The 27,228-nt window shown below is 38.0% G+C and overlaps 2 protein-coding genes and 1 non-coding gene across 7 annotated transcripts in view; 1 reads left to right on the forward strand and 2 right to left on the reverse strand.

The window, feature by feature from the left end:
• Positions 1-27,228, forward strand: part of Macrod2 (mono-ADP ribosylhydrolase 2) — a 2,207,522-nt gene that overhangs the window by 31,417 nt on the left and 2,148,877 nt on the right. The gene's annotated exons all lie outside the window — the stretch shown is intronic.
• On the reverse strand, positions 15,114-15,220 carry LOC123463076. Its single transcript, XR_006638688.1, has one exon. It is a non-coding gene; the product is annotated as a U6 spliceosomal RNA (small nuclear RNA).
• Positions 25,774-26,496, reverse strand: LOC123462785 (isopentenyl-diphosphate Delta-isomerase 1-like). Its single transcript, XM_045156299.1, has one exon. The coding sequence runs from the start codon at positions 26,463-26,465 to the stop codon at positions 25,782-25,784; it is 684 nt and encodes a 227-aa protein (XP_045012234.1). The 5' UTR covers positions 26,466-26,496; the 3' UTR covers positions 25,774-25,781.

Genomic DNA, 27,228 nt, shown 5'->3' on the forward strand with positions numbered 1-27,228 from the left:
AAACTCCATTTTCCATCATACCTCCTCTCCATTTCAGTCAGTCTCTTTTTTACTTTTGATGTCATGATCTTTTCCTCCTCTTATGGTCTTATGCAGGTAGTGTCAGGCACTGTGAGGCCATGGATATCCAGGCCATTATGTGTCTGGAGGGAGCATGTTGTGTGGAGTCCTGCCCTTCCTTTGGCTCTTATATTCTTTCCGCCACCTCTTTTGCATTAGACCCTGAGCCTTGGAAGCTGTGATAGAGGTATTGCAGTACTGAGCACTGTGGTCATTTCTTTCCATTCCCATAATACCTTCTGAGTCGTCCCAAGGTCACTGCCATCTAAAAAGAGAAGATTCTCTACAAAAAATGAGAGTAGTAGTAATATAAGGGTGTGACTATTAACAGAAGTGCTTACTGGGCAGTTTGATAAACATAGTATATATATTTAGCCAGACAACAGCAGACGTTCCACCCCTAGGACTCATGACTGCCCCTGTTTTAAGTTTTCAGTATCAGGGATGTATTCCTTCCCATGGAGCAGGCCTCCAGTCCAATTAGAGAGCAGTTGGTTTCCCCCATAACAGACGTGCCACTATAGCACCTGTGGGCTCATTTGGCCTGGCTGGCCAATTATAAGGCTTGCAGTGTCCACTGATGGGTATCTTCACTGGTGATTTCTATTTCTCCCATTGATCTGCATGCAGAATGGCTTCTTCCAGCTTTCTTTCAGCTGGTCTACATGGAGAAGGTTATCAGCTCAGATCCAGCAGGATTTCTCAGTGGCCTTGCAGCCCAAGTGTATGGAGTCTTCAGCAATAGGGTCTTACCATCTATTCCTGGTGGGAAACCAAGGGCCTTGACAATGTTTTGGGGGTACCAGGGACCTCCCTGACCAACAACTCACTGGAAGATATCCCATCCCTGGTACTGAAAAATTTCTAGTAATAATCTACAACTCCTGAGTGTTCTATTGTCCAAAAAAGTAGGATTGCATATGATTTATTTATATCCTTTTAGATTGTGATTAGCTGTCCCTCCACCTTTCCTTTACTCAGTCTCTTCCCCAGACCTCATTTTCGGCCTTTTCTCTCCCATTAATCTATTCTTCTACTTACATATATACAATACCATCCTATTAAGTACCCCCCTCCCTTCCTTTTCTTCCCTTTATATCTCTTTTCTAGCTTACTGGCCTCTGCTATTGAGTTTTTTCCTTCTCACACAGAAGTCCAGTCATCTGTAGCTAGGAGCCACATACGCAAGAGAAGATGCAATGCTTGACTTTTTGGGCCTGGGTTACCTCACATAGTATAATCCTTTCCAGATCCATCCATTTTCTTACAAATTTCATGACTTCATTTCTCTTTACTGCTGAGTAGAACTCCATTTTGTAAATATGCAAAATCTTCATTATCCACTCATCAGATGAGGAGACATCTAGTCTGGTTCTGTTTCCTAGCTATTGTGAATAGAGTGGCAGTAAATGTAGTTGAGGAAGTATGTCTAAGGTAGTGAGATGAGTCCTTAGGATAATATGCTTAGAAGTGGTAGAGCTGGGTTACATATAATAGACCTATTTTGAGCTGTCTCAGGAACCTCCATACTGATTTCCACAATGGCTGGAGCAGATTGCATTCCCACCAACAGTGTAGAAAGGTTTCTCTTTTTCTACATTCTCGCCAGAATTTATGGTCATTTGTTTTCATGATGGTAGCCAATCTGACGGGAGTGAGATGGATTTTCAATGTAGTGTTAATCTGCATTTCCCTGATGACTAGGTATGTTGAACTTTTTTTTAGAATTTTCTATGCCATCTGTTTTTCTTCTTTTGAGAACTCTCTATTTAGTTCCATAGCTCATTTTTTAATTGAGTGGTTTTATTACTTAATTTTTTAGAATTTATTTTTATTTATTTGTTTGACAGGGAGAGGGGGAGAATGTGTGTACCAGGGCCTCCAGCCACTGCAGACGAACTCCAGATGTGTGCACCCTCTTGTGCATCTGGCTAACGTGGGTCCTGGGGAGTTGAACCAGGGTCCTTTGGCTTTGCAGGCAAACACCTTAACCTCTAAGCAATCATTCCAGCCCTTAATTTTTTGAGTTCTTTGTATATCCTAGATACTAGTCCTCGATCATATGTGTGGCTGGCAAAGATTTTCTCCCATTCTGTAGGTTACCGCTTTGCTCTATCCAGTGTCTTTTGCTTTGTAATTTCATGAGGTCTAAGTGGTTGATCTGTGGTTTTATTTCCTGAGCAATTGGGGTTATATTCAGTAAATCTTTGCCAATATGAATATATTGAAAGTTTTCCCCTACTTTTTCCTATAGCAGGTTCAGAGTTTTGAGTCTGATATTAAGGTCTTTGATCCATTTGGAATTGATTCTTGTACATGGGGAGAGGTAAAGATCTATTTTCATACTTATATGTATAGATATCCATTTTTCTTAGCACCATTTGTTGAAGAGGCTGTCTTTTTCTCCAGTGAGTATTTTTTGGCATTTTTGTTGAAGATTAGGTGGTTATAGCTGCCCAGGCTTACATCTGGGTCCTCTATTCTATTCCATTGATCTACATGCCTGTTTTTGTGCTGGTACCATGCTGTGTTTGTTACTGTAGTTATATAATATGGCTTAAAATCTAGTATGGTGATACCACCAGCTTTATTCTTGTTGCTTAAAATTGTTTTAGATATTCGAGGTTTTTGGTTGTTCCAAATGAATTTTAGGACTGTTTTTTCTATTTTTGTGAAGAATGCCATTGGAATTTTGATGGGGATTGTATTAAATGTGTAGATTGCTTTTACATAAGATTGACACACAATATTGATTTTCCCAATCCAAGAACATGGGATCTTTTGTCATCTTTTAGTGTCTTCTGCAACATTTCTTTTAAGTACATAGCTTTTATGATGGTGAGAATGGGGTATGGAAGCCACCTAAAATTACTGTGTTGTGTTAAATCTGTGACTTCATATCTAGTAGGGTTAGTTTTATGAAATTGGGTGTTCCTGCATTCAGTGTATGCATTTTTAGAATTGTAATGTCCTCCTAATGGATTGTTCCCTTATTCACTATGACGTGGTCTTCATCTTTTCTGACTAGTTTTGGGTTGAAGTTTCTTTCTTTCTTTTCTTCTTCTTTTTTTTTAATTTGTTTTTCAAGGTAGGGTCTCACTCTAGCCAAGACTGACCTGGAATTCACTCTGTATTCTCAGGGTGGCCTCAAACTCATGGTGATCATCCTACCTCTCTTTCCCAACTGCTGGGATTAAAGGCGTGTGAAGTTTCTTTTTTCATGTTAGGGCTTGGAAAGTCCACCAAGGGCTGTGCTGAAGAGGCTGAGAATCTGGTAGCTATACAGTCCATGTAACTGAAAGCTTAGAATATTATTGGATAGTTATTTATTGGTATTTAATCCACATTGGAAGATTGAAAAAGTTGGAGTCTGATGTCTGCAGACATTATCTGTAGCAGCAGTGGTGGCTTGCTGATGGTCAGCAGTTCTGGATGGTGGGTTAGAGCTCCCCCAAAGGAAGAAATATGAAGACAAATAATAAGAGAAGGTTGGATATTTTCATCTGACTTCTGCACACAGCACATGGAGCATGTACATCTATATATGTACACACACGCACACATCCAGTAACACACACATGCACATGTAAAATAATGGCTTTTTCATAAATTCTTAGTACTTAGACCTTGAAAAAAACTTAACAATTTCCATAGACTATATACCGTGTTCATTATTCACTCCTACCACCTACCACCCTTTTTCCCCTTCCCAAATCCCTCTACCAGTGAATCCCTTCTTATTTACAACTAGTCTCTCTCCTGTTTTGATGTCATCAGTTTTTACTTCCTATCATGCAGGTCTTGTGTAGGTAGCTTCAGTCACTGTGAGGTCATTAATGTCAAGGCCACTTGTGTCATCTGGAATTCAGTATTGTAAGTACTCCTTCAGTTTGGTTCTTACATTCTTTCTGTAACCTCTTCTGCAATGGTCCCTGAGCCTAGGAGAGTGTGATAGGGTTGTGCTACTTAGTTCTAAACACACCACTGTCATTTCTTCTCAGCACTTTGACTATTTTTGATTCTCCCCAGTGAGACTCAAAATCTGAAAAAGAGAAGCTTCTCTAACTAAAAGTAAGAGTAGCATTAATATATGGGCATAAACATAAGTATTTAGAATGAAGTTTGGTGAGCACAATATGTTCATTTATCCAAACAACAATAGTAGTATCCCTCATAGTGCTTATGACTTCCCCAGCCTTAGGCATTTGATTAGGTTTTCAGTAACAGGGAGGAATTCTGTTCCCTGAAACAGGTCTCAAGTCCAGTCAGAGAGCAGTTATCATGGAGCCTTCTCTTCAGACTTTTTTTTTTTTTTTTTAAAGGAAGGGTCTTGCTCTAGTCAAGGCTGACCTAGAACTCACATTTTAGTCTCTGGCCCTAGTCCTGAACTCAAAGCAATCCTCCTATCTCTGCCTCCCAAGCGTTGAGATTAAAGGTGTGCACCACCATGCCCAGCATTTCCAGACCTTTTAAAAAACATACATACATATATTATTAGCTAGTGAAGAAATAGGTTTCCACATGGTTTATTCATACTATCCCACCCTGTCCTGTCCTTCATCTCCTCCCCTACTCTTCTTAGAGCATTCCACCCCAAGTATTTTGCTCCTCTACTACTGACTTTTATTCCAACTTACATACAAATCTAACCACTTGAAGCTAGGATCCACATACAAGGGAACACATGTGGTGTTTGACTTTCTGGGCATGTATTATCTCAGTATAATCTTTTCTAGATCCATACATTTCTCTGAAAATTACACAACTTATTTTTTCTTTACAGCTGAATAAAATTCCATGCTGTAAGTGTACCACATCTTCATTATCCATTCATCATTTGAGGGACATGTAGGCTGGTTCCATTTCCTAGCTGTTGTGAATAGAGAGCAGCAACATACATGCATGAGCAAGTATGTCTATAGTAATAAGTAGAGTCCTTAAGGTGTATTCCAGGAGTGGAATAACTTGTTTATTTGGTAAGTCTATGCCTAGATGTCCAGGATAGTTATACATTTTGATTGTCTTCTCATTTCTGTCTGTAGGTATGTTTTTTGTTGTTATTACCATGGGGATTTTCTTTAACACCACCAAATTATATAACTAACCTTTATAAATGTACATTATAGCCCAATTGAATGAAACCTAATTCACTGTTGTATGCAAGAACTCATACAACTTAAAGTTGGAATGGTTTTTCTAAAGTGTAATGAATTGCTTGTTTAATATGTTATGTGCCTAAATACATGCCTTAGTTTTTATACATTTGTCTTTAAAGTTCTATACAAAATTAAAAGTAGGGTTGCAAACCAACATTATAGTAGTACTGACATATTTGCCTTCTTCTGTTAACTTTCTGGGGCTCTTTATTAGCTCAGCTGGCTTTGCCATCTACTGGTTTGCATGCATTCTTTCACTTCAATCCGAGGCACTCCCAGCAGCATTTCTTGTAGGATATGTCTGGTTGTAATGAACTCCTGCAGGATTTGTTTGAAGGTGACTTAATTTCTTCTTCCCTCATTTCTCATTTTGCTGGATATAAAATTCTTAAGTGAGAGGACAAATTGGTTTATCTTACTGAGGCATCCTTATTGTGTTGAATTGCTTTTCTTGTGGCCAATATTCTTTGCCTTTGACACTTAGGTTATAATGTGCTTCATTGTTAGTATTTGGTCTTAAACCTATTTGATTTGTTGAGCCTTTTGGTGGATTTCCATGCTTCAGCAAATTTGGGACTTGTTTTTAAACCCTTATTTCAAATAATCTTTATCCTCCTTTCTTTCCTCACAACTTCATAATGTACATGCTTGTTTGCTTGATGGTACCCCTATTTCTACCTTTATGAATATCTTTTGATCCTTTAAATGGGCTAGTTTTCTGTTTTATGCCCTAAAGTTTTTTTTTTTTTGTTGTTGTTGTTGAAAATTTGGCATTTTACTATTACAATGTGATAACCTTGGAAATCAGCTTCCTCCTGGCAGCATGAATTCCTGTTTTTATTATTGATTGCTGCAAGCTCTTATGATTGAATTGTCTTGAGACTTTTAAAACTATTTTTACAAACCCTAGTTCTTGCATTTGATCTTTTAAATCTATTCCTTTAGCTAGTGTTTGGTTCATGTTTTTTTTCTGGAGATTTCCTCAGGAATTCTAGACTTCGCTGCAAATTCTGTACCAGGCATTCTTTCACACAGAAGTGATTGCTGTAAATATGAGGAGCATATGAAGTTCAAACCTGAGTTCTCCTATTAGTTTTGTTGCCATGACAAATATTGGCAAGAACACCTTAAAAGGGTAAAGCTTTATTTTGACTTACAGTTTCAGAGGTTTTTGTCCAAAGTTGTCTGGATTACTTTTGGCCTGGAGTGAGGCAGAATATCATGGCATTTTATGTGTGGTGCAGAAGTTGCTGAACTCACGGCAGCTAAGGAGGGAAGGAGAGAAGAGAGAAAGGGGAGCAGGGACAAAGAAAGAAAAGAGAAACAAAGTTAGTTCCTTTGTTTCTTTATAGTTGACTTGATTGACCAGCGTTTGTGATTGTCATGAGTTTGATTGTGGCTAGGAGCTAAAGGTAGAATTGTAGGTATGTATTGAGGTTGGAACCTTGTGCCTCAGCTTGTCAATCAGAGACAGGTCTGATGCCTGTTTGATGTTTCCCTGGAAAACCTTAGGGGAAGGAAGTAAACAGGATTGAGATGGAGATTTTTATAAGGTAGGCCTGTCACATGTCTTGGACTAGTTATAAAATCATATGGCCATGTTTAATTATGAGAGTCTGAAAAGTATAACATAGTAATATGCTCAGAAAGCTGGCAGCTAGTTTTGGTAAATAACTAGTAGGTTCTACCACCCTAACAACACCAACACATCTTAAGCAATCATATTCTATTGAAACAGTTACAAGACATTCGTTACCTGCTTTTATATTCCATTAAGGAGGAAGAGACAATAAAGTATTGTCAGTTGACTATCACACAGTGAGATTTTGTGATGAATTTATCTATTTCAATTAAATGTGATGTGAAAACTAAAGCTCTCTCTAAGTAAATGAAAAAATTTCAATTTATCAGTTATTGCTTTTGTCATATTATCTTTGAACATACATTGCAAGGACAGAGGAAATAAATTGGTTATACTCTTAAAATGTTTTGACACTCAGAATATAATGTGTCTGACTAATTTTTCCCATTCAGATTTGTTGATGTCTGATTTTTCTAGACAATACATCTTTGAACAGTTAGGGGAGTTGATGATACAGCACTACTTAAAAATGTGCTCTACTTTTATCTGAGATTTTTTTCTAAACCACAAATGCATCTATTCTGCAAGATTTAATGTTAGCATTTTCTTGATCTTATCAGATCAAGATAATCAAAGGTTTTCAGCCAATTACTAGGATTCATATTCTTTTTCTCAAATGTTCGTTAAGTAGGTTGCTGACTGAAATTGTGAGTGGATGCAGTTGTCTAATTATATCACCACAAATAATGACTAAATTCTTACAGAAGCAGAGAAAACAGTGTCAATACCATTCCAGTAGCAACTCTGATTACCCCAATTATAGCTCCTGAAAACTTCATAAATGCTAAAATGTTTTTAAAAGACATCTTAGAATTGAATATGTATGTATATATATGTACGTGTGTGTATATGTATGTATATGTATATTGCTTTTCCACCTCTCATAGGTCAGAAGAATGACGTCAGCTATTTATAAGGGCTGAGGGCATCATTTGGGAGCCATTGCTACAAGTTGAGTCTGATTTTAGAACAAGATAATAAAATTTTTAGAAAATTACTTTGTCCCAAGTGGAGTTGACTCAGTGTATTTTCTGTTACTAGAAGGATTTCTGAGGGATTTTGGAAGAGAATTAATTATTCACACATAGTAAGGAATTCTTTTACTGGGTGAAGATTAAAAAGTTATCTAATGTGTCTGTGAGGTTCTTATTCTAAAATAACTTAGCATTATATTGGATGGATTCTTTTTTCTGATCTCAAATTTCAATATCACATTTTTAGAAATTATCAGTTGTTCAGACACTGTGATTTTAACAGTCCTAATTTGGTTATGAATATGCATAACTTGTTAATAGTTCCAGTCTGGGATATATATGTATACACATAAAATTATTTATTTGTAATTTTATTATATACATAATTTTTAACCCTTTCATAAATATACATAATGCATTGTGATCCCACTTCTCCCATTACCCTTTCTCACCCTCCTCCCCTTTCCACTCAAACCTTTCTTCCCATTTAATCCCCATCCTACTTTTATGGATTTCTTCACATGTGTACAATGCTGCTACTAATCAATATAAATAAAAATTTCAGGGACTGGGGAAATGGCTTAGCAGTTATGGCATTTGCCTGTGAAGCCTAAGGACCTGGGTTCATTTCCCCAGGACCCATGTAAGCCAGATGCACAAGGGGGCACATGTGTCTGGAGTTTGTATTCAGTGGCATGCCCATTCTCTCTTTCTCTATCTGTCTCTTTCTCTCTCATAAATAAATAAATACAAATATTTTTAAAAATTCAGAATAATGTTACTAAAGTGATAAAAAGCTGTTTTTTATACATAGGGTTATACCATTTTTCTAAATATTTTACACATTTTTCTGTGAAAAACATCTCCTTAGATTCCTCTGACATACTTTAGTATGTTCTGTGAAGTACTTCTACTTAAAAATTGTGTAGTATGTAGTTTTAGGCATTAATTTATACTCATATGACAGTAGTATTGGAAATAACTAAGAGATGGTCATTACTATACATTTATATGGTTCATATGCTTCTGTAAATAAACTGTTGAACATAAACTTATTTAGATTATTTTTGTAGCATTTAGTTTAGAAAATATTATAAAGAATACTTTAGATCCTTTCCCCTTTAAAACTCTTGATAATACTTCCTTGGGTTTTAAAAATATAGTTATTTACTTACTACAACTTACTTAAATTCATTTATCACAAATAATCTTATCCTTTGTGGACTCTTAGTGTTTTTCACATTGCAACGAATACAGAACCTTTGTATGTATGAGACTTTTATTATCAATAGATTTTGAAGGTGAAATTGTTGGGTCACAGGTTGTACACATATAAAATTTTAGTAAAACTTCCAGGTTCCCCTCCAAAACGTTTATGTATGGGTCCATATCGCATTAATACCTGTCTACTCATAACTTTGACAAAAACATGATTAATCCTTAAAAATTTTGCCAGTGTTGCTAAAAGCTGGTTTGTATTTGTACAGAATTTTATATCTTTTTTTTGGAGGCAAGTCCAACAGACTGTCCCTTTTTTAATGACAGGGAAAGGGAAGGAGGAAGAGAGGGAGAGAGTTCAATATTAGACTTGAAACTCTGAAACTGTGGGAGGAAAGAAGTAGGTGAAACCCTTCGACATTTTCTTACAGGGAAAGACTTTCTGAATATAATTGCAGTTTCTCAGGAAATAAGACCACTAATCAACCACTGGGAACTCAGTTCTTCAGATACTGTAACTATAGCAGGGTCTTATTATATAACCTAGGCTAGCCTTGATCTCATGATCCTCCTGCCTCAACCTCTGGAAGATTTTAGGCATGTACTATCTTGCCTCTCCTAAACCTCAGTTTCTTCTCTGATGAAAAGAAGATATTGATGGTATAACTCAAGAGATTATTGTAAGTTAAAAATAAATTGTAATTATAAACTATATCAAAGTGTGTCCTATTTTCAATAAGTAATCTCTGTGTGCTAGTTTATAAAAGCTAATAATAAATAGCTAATATTAATGTTGCTCTTATCATTTGCGTTATCAAATTAACACAGTTTTTTATGTTTAGTTACATTAATGTGTTTTGAACTTTTAAGTCTAAATCAAGATATTCCTCATTCTAATAGCTATAAAAAGAAAGCAGTGTGGTGGAAAATTTCCAAATGATTGATTTGATTTGATTTTTGTTATCCTTGTGGATTTTCTTCTGTGTGTTATGAGACAGGTGGTCTTAGATTTATTTTTTCTGTTCACTGATTTAAAATGTTGTCTCAGTCATATATTAAAATTTTCATGCTTACATATGTTTGTTTTGGGGCTCTTTATTCCATTTCATTGTTTGATTTGTGATCAGTTTGACAGTTCTGTCAGTGCACCACAGTTACAGTTAGTATAGTTTCTTCATATATTTTGATGAATAGTTTGGGAAAAGTCCACTCTCATTCTTTTATTTCATAAATCTTGGAGATATTTTGATACTTTCCCAGGCATACTTTAAATGAATCTATCCTAATTGTAGGGTAGTCACATAGTCCTATTCAGAATCTATTAAACAGTCTTGTAACATGTTGATAGGATTGTTAAATTTCCAATAGTGCGTATTCTTATCTAATAATAAAACTTTCAGAACTTACTAAATGTGACACATGAAGAAGAATAAGACAGTGAAGAGCAGAAAAATATGTCTGTCTCCAAAGCTGACTATAAATTTGTAAACACTATTAGTAATTTATGTTTGTTTGGAAACTTGTGTTTACATAAATATGTGTAGAGAATTCTAAGAATTATCCTTTTGTACTCTTTATTCTGCATCTTATTTTTTCAAATTTATAATCTATCATAGAATTATTTGCATAAGACATTGTATTGATCTACCTCATTTTTTCTTTTTGGTTTAGAAACAAGGTCTTACTGTTCTTACATGGTTGAAGCTGGTCTTAAATTTATAATCTTACTGCCTCTATCTTTCAGAGTGCTAGGATTTATGATTTTTGCCTTCATGCACAGTTCATGTGTTTTCAGAGGCTCCATAGTCCATCATTGTGTAGAGGTACTGTACTTTTATTTAATTACTCCTTTGTTGTTAAATATTTCATTAATTTTGTTTTCTAGTATAATGGATCTATATAGCTATCTATAGAATGTATATGGTTATTTTTGTATTTTTATATGTTTATGTCCATAAGAATAATTTTTTAGTCTTGGAATTACTAGGCCAAAGGATATATTCATTTCAAAGTGATACTTTAAATTTCACTTTAAAAATGTTGAACATATCTGGCCTGGTGGCTTAGGCATTTAATTCCAGCTAGTTGGGAGGATTAGGCAGGATGAATCTGTATTCAATGCCAGCCTGGTGAGACCCTGTCTCAAAACAAAAACAAAACAAAAAAGGGTTGGGGATATAGTTCGGTGGCAAAACATTTGATTAGTATGTGTTAAGACCCTGGCTTCAATCCTCAGTACTGCTAAAAAGAAAAAATAAATATTGAATCATTGTTATCCCCCCTTTCTCTGTCTCTCTTTCTCTCTCTCTCTGTGTGTATGCAAACAACTATTACTCAATACCAACAATAAACCAGTTGCATTTTTTGACATTCTGATCACTTGCTATTTTTTTAATTCATGACTGAGGTTGAGCCCATTTGTTTTGTTCATTAGCTACTTGTAAAGTGTGAATGACAAGAACAACCATTAATATTTACTGACATTTACCATAGGTCCTGCATTTAATGTTGTTTACTCACATTGTTTGTACATTTTAAAATTGTCCTTTTCCATTAACATCCTAAGAGTTTGGCAAAGTAAGGAAATTATGTTTAGTCATATGTATTTCCTGTTTCCCCCCACCCCAAGTCATCTATTACCTTTAGCTTTGTCTTTTGTGACCAAGTCTTGCTTGTAGCCCTGGCAGGCCTTGAAGTTTGATCCTCCTGCCTTTAGTACAATTATAGGTATATATCACCACACCAGGCACAATTTTGCATTTTTATGTAGTGATGTTTTACAGTTTTCCTCCATGTTGTCATATTCATTTGTTTTACGACAGTCTTATATCAGTCTGGCCTTGAATCATTCTGTGTCACTGAAGATGACCTTGAACTTATTACCGGTGTGCACTACCATTCTCTCTTCATTCAGTGCTCAGAATCATCAGACACAGGGTGGTGTGAATGCACAGTAGGCACTTTACTAATTGAGCTATGTATGTCCCTAGCCTAGCCCAGTCTTGACGAAGCTAGTTGCTAGGCATTTAACAAGTTCAAAAATTATGAACAAGGTTATTTTTTTTTAATTTAATTTATTAGTTTTCTTTTCAGCAAATACAGGCAGTTTGGTACCATTGTTTAGGCTCATCCATGATCTTCCCCCTCCCAATGGACCCTCCTTGTTGATGTAAATGGGTCGTGCATTGTGGAGTTAGCCCACAGTTATTGGTACGATAAATGTCTCTGCATATCATGACCCAACATGTGACTCTTGACATTCTTTCCGCCCCCTCTTCCGCAAAATTTCCCTGAGCCATGTTGGGTTCATTTTTGGTCTGCTTCAGTGCTGAGGTGTTGGGGGCCTCTGAGGCTCTGGCTCTCTGATTTGGTAGGAGTTGATTTTTCTCTGTGTTGGTCTCCTTCCCCTTTGTGCTGGTATCAGGTTCATCAGGAAAACATCACCCTTGCTTGTTTTGCCAATTATCCTTAGTTTCAGCTGGGCCTCTTTTGAGGTATGTTGGGCAGCTCTCTCCTTAGAGTCTGCATCTGTCTGAAAAAAAGAAGCAGATTCTCCAACAGAGAGTAAGTTAGCACCCGGAAAATTGAGATAACACTTACTTTTTTGATAGAGAGTTTAATAGGTGTAGGCCATGATTGATGGTAGCTTGATATTGGAGAGTGGGCTTATGTTTGGGTATGGTTCTGACTTGTTTCCCAGCTCCAGCTATGGGTCTTGTACCACTGAGGGGATCAGTTAGCCAAATCAAGAGCAGTTGGTTCCCCACCATGGCTGTGTGCCACTGTTGCGCTTGTGTGGGCATCACATCAGGTTATTTGTTGCTAATTAGGTTAGACCATGAGTTGCTTGGAAAGATATTGGTCATTTCCCCCAGTCGCCCATGTAGCACATTCTGGCACTAGACACGCTGACTGTCTGAGGACTGAATCTCTCCTGGCTTCCAGCCATGCCATTCCATTTTACGTATCAGCTGCGTATGGAGTCTTCAGCAATAGGGTCTTACCACTGACCTTTGGTGGGTCATCAAGTCTTACCACTGACCTTTGCTGGTTCTCTCCTCTCTAACTCTTGTATATTAGTTATGTTTTTCCTAAAGTTCTTAGTGGGCACTGACCTGTAACCCCCACTACCAGCTTGGGGCTCCCATCCACAATGAGCTTTTGATCAGAGAAACCTACAAGGTTTCCCAAAACAATGACAGACTTCTGTCAGAGTACTTGATGAACAAGGTCATTTTATCATTTTTTTTTAATAATTTAATTTTTGTTGGTTAATGATCAAGAGAGGTAAATGTTGGTTTTTTAGTACTGATCTTGAACTTTTCTTATCAGTCACAGACATTTAAGGCATACTCTTGCATTTTTTGAATAGGCAATAAAAGTTTATACAAATTGTGTTTTTATAGCTTTGCAATATTTGTCCCTCCTAACTTTATTTTCCTTTTTATTAGCTAAGGTTACCAATTTGGTGTTGAATGATAGGCTTATGTCAGGCATTTTTATTTCTTTCTTTATATATTTATTGCTTATATCTTAATTCCTCCCTCATTACCTTCAATTGTACCCCATCATATTAAACCCCTTCTTTCTGACGACTTCTGTTTTGATGTCTTTTTTTTTTTTTTTTTTTTTGCTGTTTTCACTTTTTCATTATCCATAATAAAATGTTTATGGGCCCAATACTGTGCAGGTGTTGTGTAGGTAATGGCATTTGCTGCAAGGTCGTGATTGCCACAGTCATGTCATGTCTAGAAGACAGTGCTCCACAGCATGCATCTTTATCAGCTGGCTCTTACATGCTTTTCACTATCTGCTTCCACAGTGTTCCCTGAGCCTTGGAGGGTGTGATAGACTAGCACTCAATAGTCTCTTAATTCAGTATTTTGACAAGTTTTAAGTCTCTCGAGTAGTAATCATCTGCAAAGTGAAGCATACACACATATACGTACGTACATACGTACGTATGTACATACATACATACATACATACATATTGTTGCAGTCAGGTTCACATTGCTGGCAGAAAACACTGGACGAAGAGCAGCTTGTGGGGAAAAAGGTTTATTTTGGCTTGCAGACTCAAGGGGAAGCTCCATGATGGCAGGGGGAAACGATGGCATGAGCAAAGGGTGACAATCACCTCCTCGCCAGCATTAGGTGGACAATAGCAACAGGAGACCATGCCAAATACTGGCAAGGAGAAACTGGCTGTAATACCCATAAGCCTGTCCCTAACAATACACTGCCTCCAGGAGGCATTAATTCTGAAATCTCCATCAGTTGGGAACCTAGTATTCAGAACATCTAACTTTATGGGGGACAGCCTGAATCAAACCACCACACATATATGTGGTTTTTCAAGGTAGAGTCTTACTGTAGCCCAGGCTAATCTGGAGCTCATGGTGATTCTCCTACTTCTGCCTCCCCAGTACTGAGATTAAGGGTGTCTGCCACCAGGCCCAGCTGGGTTTATAATTTTTTGAAGGGGTTCTGTTGCCTTGATTTTTTTTTTAAATAAGCAGTAGCTTGGGGAATTTTGTATCTCAGGTAATTTCATTGTGTAGGTTTGAAAGAGAGAAAGAGGGAGGGAGGAGAGAAGAAAAGACAGAGAGAGAGAGAGAGAGAGAGAGAGGGGGGGAGAGAATGGGTGCTCTAAGGCCTCTAGCCACTGCAAACGAACTCCAGACGCATGTGCCACCTTGAGCATCTGACTTTAGGTGGGTACTGGGGAATCACACCTGGTCCTTAGGCTTCTCAAGCAGGCTCCTTAATCGCGAAGCCCTCTCTCCAGTTCCCTTTTCTGTCATTTCTTAAATCATGAATCAAGAAAATAGAAGGGCAAAGTAGAATAAATAAACAAAGTGGTTTCCTCCACATTCATTCTCTTTGAAAATATTTTATTTTTGTTTATTTATTTGAGAGAGAGAGACAGAAATAGGCAGAGAGAGAGAGAAAGAGAATGAGAATGGACATGCCAGGGCCTCTAACCACTGTAAACGAGCTCCAGATACATGTGCCTTCTTGTGCATCTGGCCTACGTGGGTCCTGAGGAGTCCAACCTGGGAAAAATATGGAACACTTCATGAATTTGCATGTTATCCTTGGGCAGGGGCCATGCTAATTTTCTCTGTATTTTTCCAATTTTAGTATATGTGCTGCCAAAGCAAGCACCACATTCATTCTTGAAACACATCATTCAAACCAAGCATGGTAGTGCATACCTATAGTCCAAGATTTAGGGAGGCAGAGGCGGAATTGTTGAAAGTGGCAGCCCAGTCTGGTCTACAACCCCCCCCATCAAAAAAAGAAGAAACATAATATTTAGATAGCAGTAATTCAATAGTGAAGATGATATAATTTCTCCCTTGATGAATTCTTAAGATATTTAGTAGCCTTCACTGTCTTCTCAGGTCAGATTTACTGAGACTCTTACTAGAGTATTTCCTGTCACACTGTCTAGACTCAGACTCTCAGTAATTTTTTCCTTAATGTATTTGAATGTTAATGTTTATGAACTATATAGATTATTATTCTTTCTGATATTTAGTACTTATGGATTGAAGCCCAGGAATTTATGCTATTAACAGGGTGTTTTTCTGTGGTTATTGCCCATAAATACATTTAAGAAACTAGACCTTTCATGATGTTATAAAAATTCAGTTTGGATTTGGGGTAGGGGAGGTTCTTAAAATCTTTATGCCTTACTAAAGTTATGTTGCCTTCTACTTGAGACTTCAATGTTTCATTAAAGGGAGTCTGTTCATTAACACAGTGGTGGATTTTGGTGTCAGTGTAGGAAATATGTGCTTATAATTTTGATAATCAGCAATAATTATTGATCGTACTACTTTGGATAATCTAGTGATTTTTTTAAAAGGACTTTAATTTTTATTTATTTATTTGAGAGAGTGAGAGAGAAAGAGGCACAGAGAGAGAGAATGGCTGCACCAGGGTCTCCTCCCACTGTAAACTAACTCCAGACACATGTGTCACGTTGTGCATCTGGCTTGTGTGGGTCCTGGGGAATTGAATCAAGGTCCTTTGGCTTTGCAGGACTTAACCCTTATGATTTCTTTTCTTTTCTTCTTTCCTTTCCTTTCCTTTTCCTTTTCCTTTCCCTTTTCCCTTTTTTCCCTTTCCCCTTTCCTTTCCTTTCCTTTTTGAGGTAGGCCCTTGCTCTAGCCCAAGCTGATCTGCAATTCACTATGTAGTCTCAGACTGGCCTTGAACTCACAGGGATCCTTCTACCTCTGCCTCCTGAGTGCTGGGATTAAAAGCATGTGGCACCTTGCCCAGTTTTGAGTAATGTTTTAACTTTATGATTTTAAATGACTCCTTTTTTTTTGTTCTTTTTGGTTTTCCAAGGTAGGGTCTCACTCTAGCCCAGGCTGACCTGGAATTCACTATGGAGTCTCAGGGTAGCCTCAAACTCACGGCGATCCTCCTACCTCTGCCTCCTGAGTGCTGGGATTAAAGGCATGCGCCACCATGCCCGGCCTAAATGACTTCTTTTGAAACAAGCTGTGTATCTTAGGGTGGCTTTGAACTGGGCTTCTTCTGTATCTCTCTACCCAGTGCTTAGTTTATAGGTGTTTATCTCCTGCTTGGCTTTATATGCATGTTTTAAATTTCTTTTTTAATGTATAATTTTTTATTGACAACTTCTATACAGACAATAAACCACGATAATTCCCTTCCCCCTCACTTTCCCCTTCCCAACTCCACTCTCCATTATATTTCCTCCTTCTCTACGTTAGTCTTTGTTTTATTTTGATGTCATTGTCTTTTCCTCCTAGAATGAGTGTCTTGTGAAGGTATTGCTGGCACTTTGAGGTCATGGATATTGAGGCAAATTTCTGTCTGGACAGTTGGCATTGTAAGGAGTTGTATCCTTCCTTTGGTTCTTACATTCTTTGTACTACCTCTTCCACAGTGTACCCTGAGCCTTGGCGGGTGTGATAGAGATGTTTCAGTGCTGATCACTCCTCTGTCCCTTCTTCTCAGCACTATGTTGCCTTTTGAGTCATCCCAGTAGTTTCTGCCATCTGAGAAGAGAAGCTTCTCTAACCATATATGAATATGAACATTAACTGCTACAAGGCAGTTGGTGAGCACAACGTATGGATTTTGCTAGATAAGAGCAGGCTTTACATCCCTAAGGCTCATGACCTCACCTGCCATAGGCTTTTGAATTGTTTTTTTTTTTTAAATTTTTATTAACATTTTCCATGATTATAAAATATATCCCATGGTAATTCCCTCCCTCCCCACCCCCACATTTTCCCATTTGAAATTCCATCCTCCATCATATTACCTCCCCATTACAATCATTGTAATTACATATATACAATATCAACCTATTAAGTATCCTCCTCCCTTCCTTTCTCTTCCTTGAATTGGTTTTTTAGAGTGGGCATCCAGTCCCATTAGAGAGCAGTTGAGTTCCCCCAGAACAGACATACCACTATTGTACCTATTCTGTCAGTTGGTCTGTTTGGTCATACTTGAGGCTTCTAGTGTTTTCATCACTGATGACTTTTGCCTCCCATAGGGGCTCCGCTTTTCCAGCTTTTAGTCAGCTAGTCTACAGGAAGAAAGTTTTCAGCTCAGCCTAAGCTTGATTTTTCAGTGACCTTGCCACCCAGGCATGTGGAGTCCTCAGCAATAGGGTCTTACTATCTATTTCTGGTGGGAAACCAAGGCCTTGACAATAGCCTGTGATATTTTGGAGACAATAGGGACCTCTCTAGTCAACAACTCAATGGAAGGTATCCCACCCCCCAATTTATGGCTTCTGGATGTATAATTATCCAAAAATAGGCTTTCATATATCTTATTCAGAATATCGTGAATTTTGATTGACCCTCCCCCACCCTTCTTTTACTCATTGTCTTCCCCTGACCTCACTTAGGCCATTCTATTCCCTGTAGTCTGTTCTTCTACTTATGTATATACAATACTATCCCCTAAAGTCCTTCTCTCTCTTCCCTCCTTTGTAGCCTTTTTCTAGCTTATTGTCCTCTGCTACTGATTTTTAGTTACAGCTCACACATAAGTCTAAACATTTGTAGATAGGGTCCACATATGAGAGAGAACATGCTACATTTGGCTTTCTGGGCCTGGGTTGCCTGACTTAGTATAATCCTTTCCAGATCCATCCATTTCCCTGGAAATTTCATAGTTTTAGTTTTCTTTACTGCTGAATAGAACTGCTATAAATGTCCCACATCTTTATTATCCATTCATCTGTTGAGGGACATCTAGTCTGGTTCCATTTCCTAGCCCTTATGAATAGAGCAGCAATAAACATGGTTGTGCAAGTATCTCTAAGGTAGTGAGAAGAATTCTTAGGATATATGCCTGGGAGTGTTATAGCTGGATCATATGGTAAATCTAATTTTATTTGTCTCAAGAACATCCACACTGATTTCCACAGTGGCTGTACCAGACTATATTCCTACCAACAGTGTAGAAGGGTTCCTCTTTATTTCTGTATCCTCACCAATATTTATAGTCATTTGTTTTCTTGATGGTAACCATTCTAACAGGAGTAAGATGGAATCTCAAAGTAGTTTTAATGTGCATTTCCCTGATGACTAAGGATGTAGAATACTGGTTTAGATGTTTATATGTCATCTGTATTTTTTTAAATTTAATTTATTTTTTAAATTTTTATTAACATTTTCCATGATTATGAAAAAATTTCCCATGGTAATACCCTACCCCCCACTTTCTCCTTTGAAATTCGATTCTCCATCATATTACCTCCCCATCTCAATCATTGTACTTACATATATATAATACCAACCTATTAAGTACCCTCCTCCCTTCCTTTCTCTTCCCTTTATATCTCCTTTTTAACTTACTGGCCTCTGCTACTAAGTATTTTCCTTCTCATGCAGAAGTCCAATCATCTGTAGCTAGGATCCACATATGAGGGAGAACATGTGGCACTTGGCTTTCTTTTTTTGAGAACTCTCAAAAATTAAACTATTTCATAGCCCATTTTTTAATTGGGTTATTTGATTTCTTATTGTTCTGTGTTTTGAGTTGTTTCACTATTATGGATATTGTTCCTGTGTCAGATATATAGCTGGCAAAGATTTTCCCCCAATTCTGTAGGTTGCCTCTTTGCTGTACAAAAACTTTATAATTTTATGAATTCTAGTGGTTGATGAGTGGTTTTATTTCCTGAGCAACTAGGGATATATTCAGAATGTCTTTGCCTATACCAAAATGTTGATGAGTTTCACCTACTTTTCCTCTAGCGGTTTCAGAGTTTTGAGTCTGATGTTAAGGTCTTTGATCTATTTGGACTAGATTCTTGTGTATAGAGAGAGATATGGATCTATTTTCATACTTCTATATATAGATCTACAGTTTTCCCACCATCATTTGTTGAAGAGGCTATCTTTTCTCCAATGAGTGTTTTTGGCATTTTTGTTGAAAATCAGGTGGCTGTAGCTGCCCAGACTTATATCTTATATATATCTGACTTATATCAGACTTATATCTGGTTCCTCTGTTCTGTTTCCTTGATCTACATGCCTACTTTTGTGCCAGTACCATGCTGTTTTTGTTTCTATGGCTTTGTAATATAGGCTAAAATCTGGTATGGTGATACCACCAGCCTTGTTTTTGTTGCTCACAATTCTTGGATGGATAGCTTTGCTGGGGAAAGTATTTATGGTTAACAGTTGTTGTCTTTCAGAACTTGGAATATATCATTCCAAGTCCTTCTGGCCTTTAAAGTTTGTGTAGAGTAATCTGCTGTTATCTTGATGGCTTGTTTTTATAAGTGACTGACTTTATGTCTCTTACTGCTTTTAATATATTTCTTTGCTTTATGTGTTTGGCAGTTTGTGGCAAGAGAGGTTCTTTCCAGTTTTTGTCTGTTTGGTGTTCTAAAGGCTTCCTATATCTGCATTGGCATCTTTTACCCAATTTGAGGAAAATTTTCTTCTATGATTTTGTTGAAAACACCTACTAATGCCTTTGGAGTGAAATTCTTCTCATACTATACCCTGAATTCTTATGTTTGTTCTTTTCATAGCGTCCCAAATATCTTGAAATTCTCCTTCATATCTTCCTATTAGTTTGTCTTTTTCTTTGTTGAACTGTATTAGACCTGCCACCTGGTCTTCTAGTTTAGATATTCTGTTCTATCCTTCATCTATTGTGTTGGTGAGACTGACCTGGAATTCACTTTGTAGTCTCAGGGTGGCCTCGAACTCATGGTGATCCTCCTACCTCTGCCTCCCGAGTGCTGGGATTAAAGGCATGCACCACCATGCCCGGCTATTGGTGAGACTTTCTACACAGATTCTTTTTTTTTTTTTTTTTTTTTTCCTGAGGTAGGGTCTCACTGTAGCTATGGCTGACCTAGAATTCACTATGTAGTCCCAGGGTGGCCTGAACTCATGGTGATCCTCCTACCTCTGCCTCCTGAGTGCTGCAATTAAAGGCATGTGCCACCATACCTGGCTTCTACAAAGTTTTTTATTTGGTTTATGGAGATTTTCCATTGCTAGTATTTCTTGTTTTTCTTTATTACTTCTATTTCCTTATTCATGTCTTGTATTGACCTCACTTCATTAAATTGGTTTCCTATGTCTTTTCTGATGCCTTTGATTTTTTTTGAGCATGATTATAATCATTCTTTTAAAATCTTTCTCAGGTATTTCCTCTAAATCATTCTCACTGAAGGTCATTTCTGATGGATTTACAATATTTGGTGGAATTATATTGTCTTGAAATTTTGTGTTTCTTGTATTATAATGTAGAGACTTTTGCATCTTGGATTAAGTTGATGCTTGGGTTTTCTAATTATCTTCAGTATTCTTAGATGTATCAATCTGTTGTCTTCAGGGTAGGAGCTTAAGGTGCTAGGTGTGACCATTAAAAGACTCTCAGAGTAACTGCAAAAGTAATCTTAGGTACTGGGTTTGCCTGCTATGCGAGTATTCTAGTAGGCTGAGTGGAACAAAATACAGGCAAATTCTAAAACTTAACTAAATAGTATACATATTCAATGAAAACCAGCACAGAGTATTTATGCAAGAGTAGGTATTAAAATAAACAGACCCTTAACAAAGTCTCTAAGTCCTGTAAACGGGAAGGCTGATTTTGGGTCTGTAGAGGGTTCCAAGATCAACTTGTGACTGAGTGAGACCCTGCTCCCCCAAACAAAAGGAGACAATGGCACCATAAATCAGGAAGCAACAAATGACATAGCTTATTTAAGAATGGTAAATCTGGCCATCCATCAGATTTAACACATAATTTACCTTGACATGGAAGGTGCAACTAGCACTTCCAATGCAAGCCTATATACCAGGCTTTTTTTTTGGCGGGTACTGACCTGGTGTAAGCCTAGTTACCTTTTGGGATGGCTTTGCCTTCAGCTGTGCTGTGTGCTTGCTTGGGTCCCTCTTGGCTGCACTGTGGGGTCAGGTAGGCTGGCTGGGTCAGTGGGTTGCTGCTCTGATCGCCTGTGCTGTGTAGAATTGGGTGCTGTGTAGCTGAGCTCCCTTCCCCAGGTCTCTGGTTGCTGGTGCTTGAGCTGGTGGTGCACAGAGGGGAGGCTGTGGAAGGTGGCTGAAGTTCTTTTGCTGGTCCCTGCGATCCTCTTCCTCACTAGCTGCTCCACTGGTCCCCGCTGTCCTCCCCTTCAGGTTTCTGCAGTTTGTGAGGAGGCTAGTGTGTGTGGAAAATTCTCCTCACCTGGCTTTTCCTGTGGCACAGGTCAAGCCTGGCAACCTCAGCTGTGTGGACCCAGTTCCACCACTGCTGGAGCTGCTTCTGCCTGCTTCTGTGGTATCTTGATGCTCTAGATCTCTCCTACTTCTCTGCTGTGGTTGATAATTTCTTACACATCTTCACTTTTTAGTAGAAGAGTATATTCTGCCTTTTTTCCCCCTTTTACCACCCCCCCACCCCTCCCGGCTGCTTTGGCATGGTTCCTGTGCTGCCATCTTAACCAGAAGTCTTAAATTGCTTTTTGAAAAAAAAAAATTATTTGAGAGTGAGAAAGAGGCAGATAGACAATGGGCATTCCAGGGCCTTTGACCACTGCATACAACCTCCAAAGGCATGTGCCACCATGTGCATCTGGCATGAGATGGGTACTGGGGAATTGAATTCAGGTCCTTAAAGGTTCCAGGCAACTATGCAAGTGCCTTAACTGCCGAGCCATCTCTCCAACCCCTAAATTGCTTTTAATATGATCTTACTTCCTTTTTAGAGATTCTTGTTAAGGCTTAAGTTCACAGAACTTGAAAAAAAGTTGAACACTTCAAGTGGACTAAAGAAAAAAGTCATTTTTTTGAAATAGGGTATCCCTGTGTAACCCAGGACAGCTTAAAACTTGTATGGCACAGGCTAAACCCAGTGTTACAGTTCCCTTGCCTCAACTTCTCCAGTACTGGTATAGGAAGTGTGTGCCTATAGAACTAACTTCTAGTACTTTTTAAAGGGCAAAGTATAACTTTTATTTCAACAGATATGTCACATATACTCAAAGGTACTTAAGTGTTTTCTTATATTGTTAAATACTTAAAGCATGTACAAGTCATGAACTGTAAAAACAACATAGCAGGTTTGTAGGATTTACTAGTTCTGACATTAATTTGCTTAAAATGAATTGATTTATGAGAACTTAATCCATTTAAGATGTATTTAAAAGAATCCTACAGCAAATTAACATTATGGTACTAAATAGATAAATTTTGAGTAGGAACAATGACTTTCTATATGTCTTTCTTTTTTTCTCAATTTTTATTAACATTTTCCATGATTATAAAAAGTATCCCATGGTAATACCCCCCTCCACACTTTCCCCTTTGAAATTCCATTCTCCATCATATCCCCTTCCCATCTCAATCAGTCTCTTTTATTTTGATGTCATGTTCTTTTCCTCCTATGATGGTCTTGTGTAGGTAGTGTCAGGCACTATGAGGTCATGGATATGCAGGCCATTTTATGTCTGGAGGCATCATGTTGTAAGGAGTGCTACCCTTCCCTTGGCTCTTACCTTCTTTCTGCCACCTCTTCCTCATTATACCCTGAGCCTTGGAAGGTGTGATCGAGATGTTACTCAGTCACATCTTTCCAGCACTATACTTTCTGAGTCATCCCAAAGTCACTGCCATCTGAAAAGAGAAGATTCTCCACCCAAAGTGAGAGTAGCATTAATATAAGGGTATAAATATTAAGAGAAGTGCTTACTGGGCAGTTTGATAAGCATAGTATATACATTTTTCCAGACATCAACACATGTTACACCCCTAGGGCTCATGACTACCCCTGTTTTAAGTTTTCAGTATCAGGGATTTGTTTTCCCCCATGGAACGTGTCTCCAGTCCAAATGGAGGACAGTTGTATATGTCTTTCTTATTTCTTATACTAACATGTTAAGGTTTTTTTCTTTACCAAAGTGATCAGTGGGAAGTTGAAGAGATTGCTTTGTAGTGAAGGTTGCTTGCTCTGCAAGCCTGCAGGTCAGAGTGTATATCCTTGGCCTCCACATGTCTGTAATCCCAGCATGCCTACAGCAGTGGGAAAACAAAGTCAGGAGAATCCCAGAGATCCCAGGTCAGCTAGTCGTGTTTTTCTAGAGCAAACAGCCTAGAGATCCTGTCCCATTAAATAAGGTGGAAGGTGAGCACCAACACCCCAAGATTAATCTCTGACCACATGTGTGCTGTGGCATGTGCATGCTTACATACACATATACAAACACACAAAAGTGATTTGCTGAAACATCTTTGAGGGCTGGAGAGATGGCTCAGTACTGTGAAAGCAAAAGGGCCTAAGGGTGCCTGAAACCACCCACATTCTAATTTTCTGAACCCACATCAGCAGCTGGGCTTGGCCATGTACATCTGTAGCCCTAGTCTTATGGGGAGCCGAGAGCAGAGAATTTCAGGGCTTGAGAATAGCAGGCTCTGGAATTAGTAAATCACTCCTTATTAGTTAAAAATGGCTGGATAAGTGATGGAGAGGGTCACCTGGTGGTCTTTGGCTGCTGCAGGCAAGCCCTTGAAGTACTGTAGGGAAGTGGATGGGGTACTTTGTGTGTATGTGCATGCATATATACAACACACACACACACACACACACACACACACACACACACACACACACACACTGCACCCATGCAGATAATCAGTTTAACAAAAGCTTTAATAGTGCCAAATATTTCATGTTGATAGACCTTTAAATATTATTTAGTATTTTATTAAGTCATGCATTTAAAATTTTTTTTCGTAAGAAAATTTTATTCATTACACAGCAGTTAAGAATAAACCTGCCTTAAGATTTCAAACTTGACAAACATGTGGCAAGTTTTATAAAGTACCCAACCAATATATAATTTTACATATAAGTGATACTTATTCCATAAAAATTGTCTCATTGTTATTCACTCACTCACTTCTGCCTGTAAAATAAACCCTAACCACAGTGGTTCTCTACTAGGGGTGACTTTGTCCTCTAGGGGGCATTTGGTATTGTTACAATCTTGGTTGTCATAGCAGGAAGGGGTGCTACATGGCATTTAATGTGTAGAGGGCAGACACTATCAAACATTCAACTCAGAGGATGGCCCCACAACAAAGAATCCAGACCAAATGCTGACAGAGCCAAATGTTTTAACTTCTGTAGAGGACTCAATCCCATCTTAGAGTAGCATCTCTTCCCATATACTTCTGAAAAAAAAGTTGGCTACTAAATGGCAAACAGAATTTAAAAGTCAACTAATTATCATTACCAAAAGTAACAGTTAACTTTATGTAGCAAAGTGATTCTCAGGATAGTTAAAGTACAATAACAACTTAGAATGATGGAACATAGGGTATATAGTTGGCCCTCCACATCTAAGAGTTCAACCAATATGTATTAATATTTAAAAATTTTTGCATCTGTATGCATGTATACATTTTTCCTTACCCTTATCTCCTAGCACAGGGTAACAACCATTCACACTGTATTAGGTATTGTAAGTACTCTAGAGAGGACAGGAAGTATAAGGAAGGATGTATGAAGCTATATGAAAAGACTGTCATAGTAGAGAAGAAATTGGGAGAAGTCACAGATATTTTTGTTTTTGTTTTGTTATGAAGGGACTCCTGAAATCAGTCAGGTGTGAAGACGGAGGATGCTGACTGGATACCACTTACTTTCCTCTCATCCTGCTCTGCCTTTTTTCCTTTTTGGGGGAAGGTGGGGGCAATGGGGGCATTCAACAACCGCGGCCTCATGCCTGCTAGGCAATCACACTATCGCTGAGCTACGTATAGAGCCCTGCTCTGACAGTTTAATCAGAGAATGAGGACTGTTTTGTGAACTGTTTCCTTTGGTCATTTTCTAGGCTATGATAAAACTTAATAATATATAAAGCACTGGAAAATGGCAGTGTCTGAAAATGTCAAAATGTAAATAGTTTTACTTACTTATTTCTTCAAGTTTGTCATATCAAGTAATTTTCTACTGTTTAAATTATTTTATTTGCTGTATCCATTTTACAATAGCCTCGCATAAATGTTGTACAAACAGCAGAGCACATGTAAGAGTTAGTACAAAATTGTAAGTCAGTTGTTTTCTTTTCTCACCCACACAAATTCTCACTGAAAAGTATCTGTATCATAAGAGGGAGCCCAATTTAAAAAAAAAAATCCCATTCTCCCTTTCTTACTAGGTAAAGAAATTGTTCAGTAATCATTCACTTATGCACTCACATCCTATGTATTTTCTCATGGTCAACAAACTGATTTAAATGGTTCAAGTTATCCCACCATTTAAAGAGAAAAGTATCTACAATAATTTTAAACCATGGAGTTAACTTAATTTCACCATTGGCTGCTTTTTTCATAATTTCTTTCAGTTCTTCCTTTGACACATAGCAATAGCTTTTGATCTCATTGGGATCTGGATTCAAGGTTACATTCTTCCTCAAAAATAAAATATAATCAATTTCATGTTCACCCCAGATACCATCTGATTGTGCCTTATAGTAAGTTCGCATTAAGTACTTCATTTCATCTGGATGAACCTCTTCCAAGGGTGTTCCCAGTTCAGCTTTTAAACGCCTCTGTGCTGCTCGTCTTACAACAATGGCATTGTTTTCTTCAAGCTCGCCTGGATTACTTAACGGATGACTACAGCAACTGTTGGTAAAACAACCTGGAAAGGTAATTTTAGCATCTGATCTCTGCTGTAGCAAAAGCTTATTTTCAGTGTTAAATAAAAAGACGCTAAAAGCTCGGTGTAATAATCCTTTGTCAATGTTTTCATTTAGATGACAATTCTTCTTGGTGTCAGCCCCAATTTTATTGTCATTTTCATCAATAAGTATACACATCTCTGCCAGAAGTTGAACTTGTTGCTCATCAAGATGGTTGGTATTTATTTCAGGCATTGTGACAAAATGTCTGATCTGTCCTACAGTAGCATGGTTGGGGACGAGTGAAGCGCTCCACCCTGCTGAGGCGCTCCCCGGGTCCTTGCCACCGCCCCGAGGGTCGGCTCAGCAGCCTCATGCAGACAGACCGGTCCACACGTTCCTGTCCCTTCATTCCATCTCCGGCGCCCCCGGAAGCAGCTTCATTTTTAATTTTTAATTTTGACAATTTCACAATATATAATATGTTTGATCCTATCACCCCCATTAACCTCTCTTACCACCTTCCCACTTTTTTAAAACCCTTCACAATTAGTCTTCTTCCCATTTTCATATCGTGTCTGTTTGTCCCACTGAATTAATTAGGGCTGCTTTCATGAGCATGGGTGGAGACTTACTTGGTGGAGCATGGGCAACTTAGCAGTGGCTGCACCTCTGAAGAATATTATTTTCCATTTCCCCAGCAAAGATTACCTCTAGTTAGTGTCAGTAGGTCCTCTGGGAGATATGGAGGTCTCATGAGTCTTTCCTCCATCCATGACAGCTCAGTCTTGTGTAGAAAACCACAGCTGTTGTGAGTTCCTGAGTTTAACAGCTAAGATGTGAATTTTTTATTCATCACTAAACTATTTGTCCAGATTGCTGAAATGGAGATTTCATTTCTGAATTTAAATCACTGATGTTGTCACATGTGTGGACAAGCCACTTGTTACATATGAGTGTGAATTGGTTATGATTGGCGGTTAGTTAGCTAAGAAACTACTAGTTGAAAACGGTCCTT

Source organism: Jaculus jaculus, chromosome 8, assembly GCF_020740685.1.
Source record: "Jaculus jaculus isolate mJacJac1 chromosome 8, mJacJac1.mat.Y.cur, whole genome shotgun sequence".
NCBI classification, from domain to species: domain Eukaryota; kingdom Metazoa; phylum Chordata; class Mammalia; order Rodentia; family Dipodidae; genus Jaculus; species Jaculus jaculus.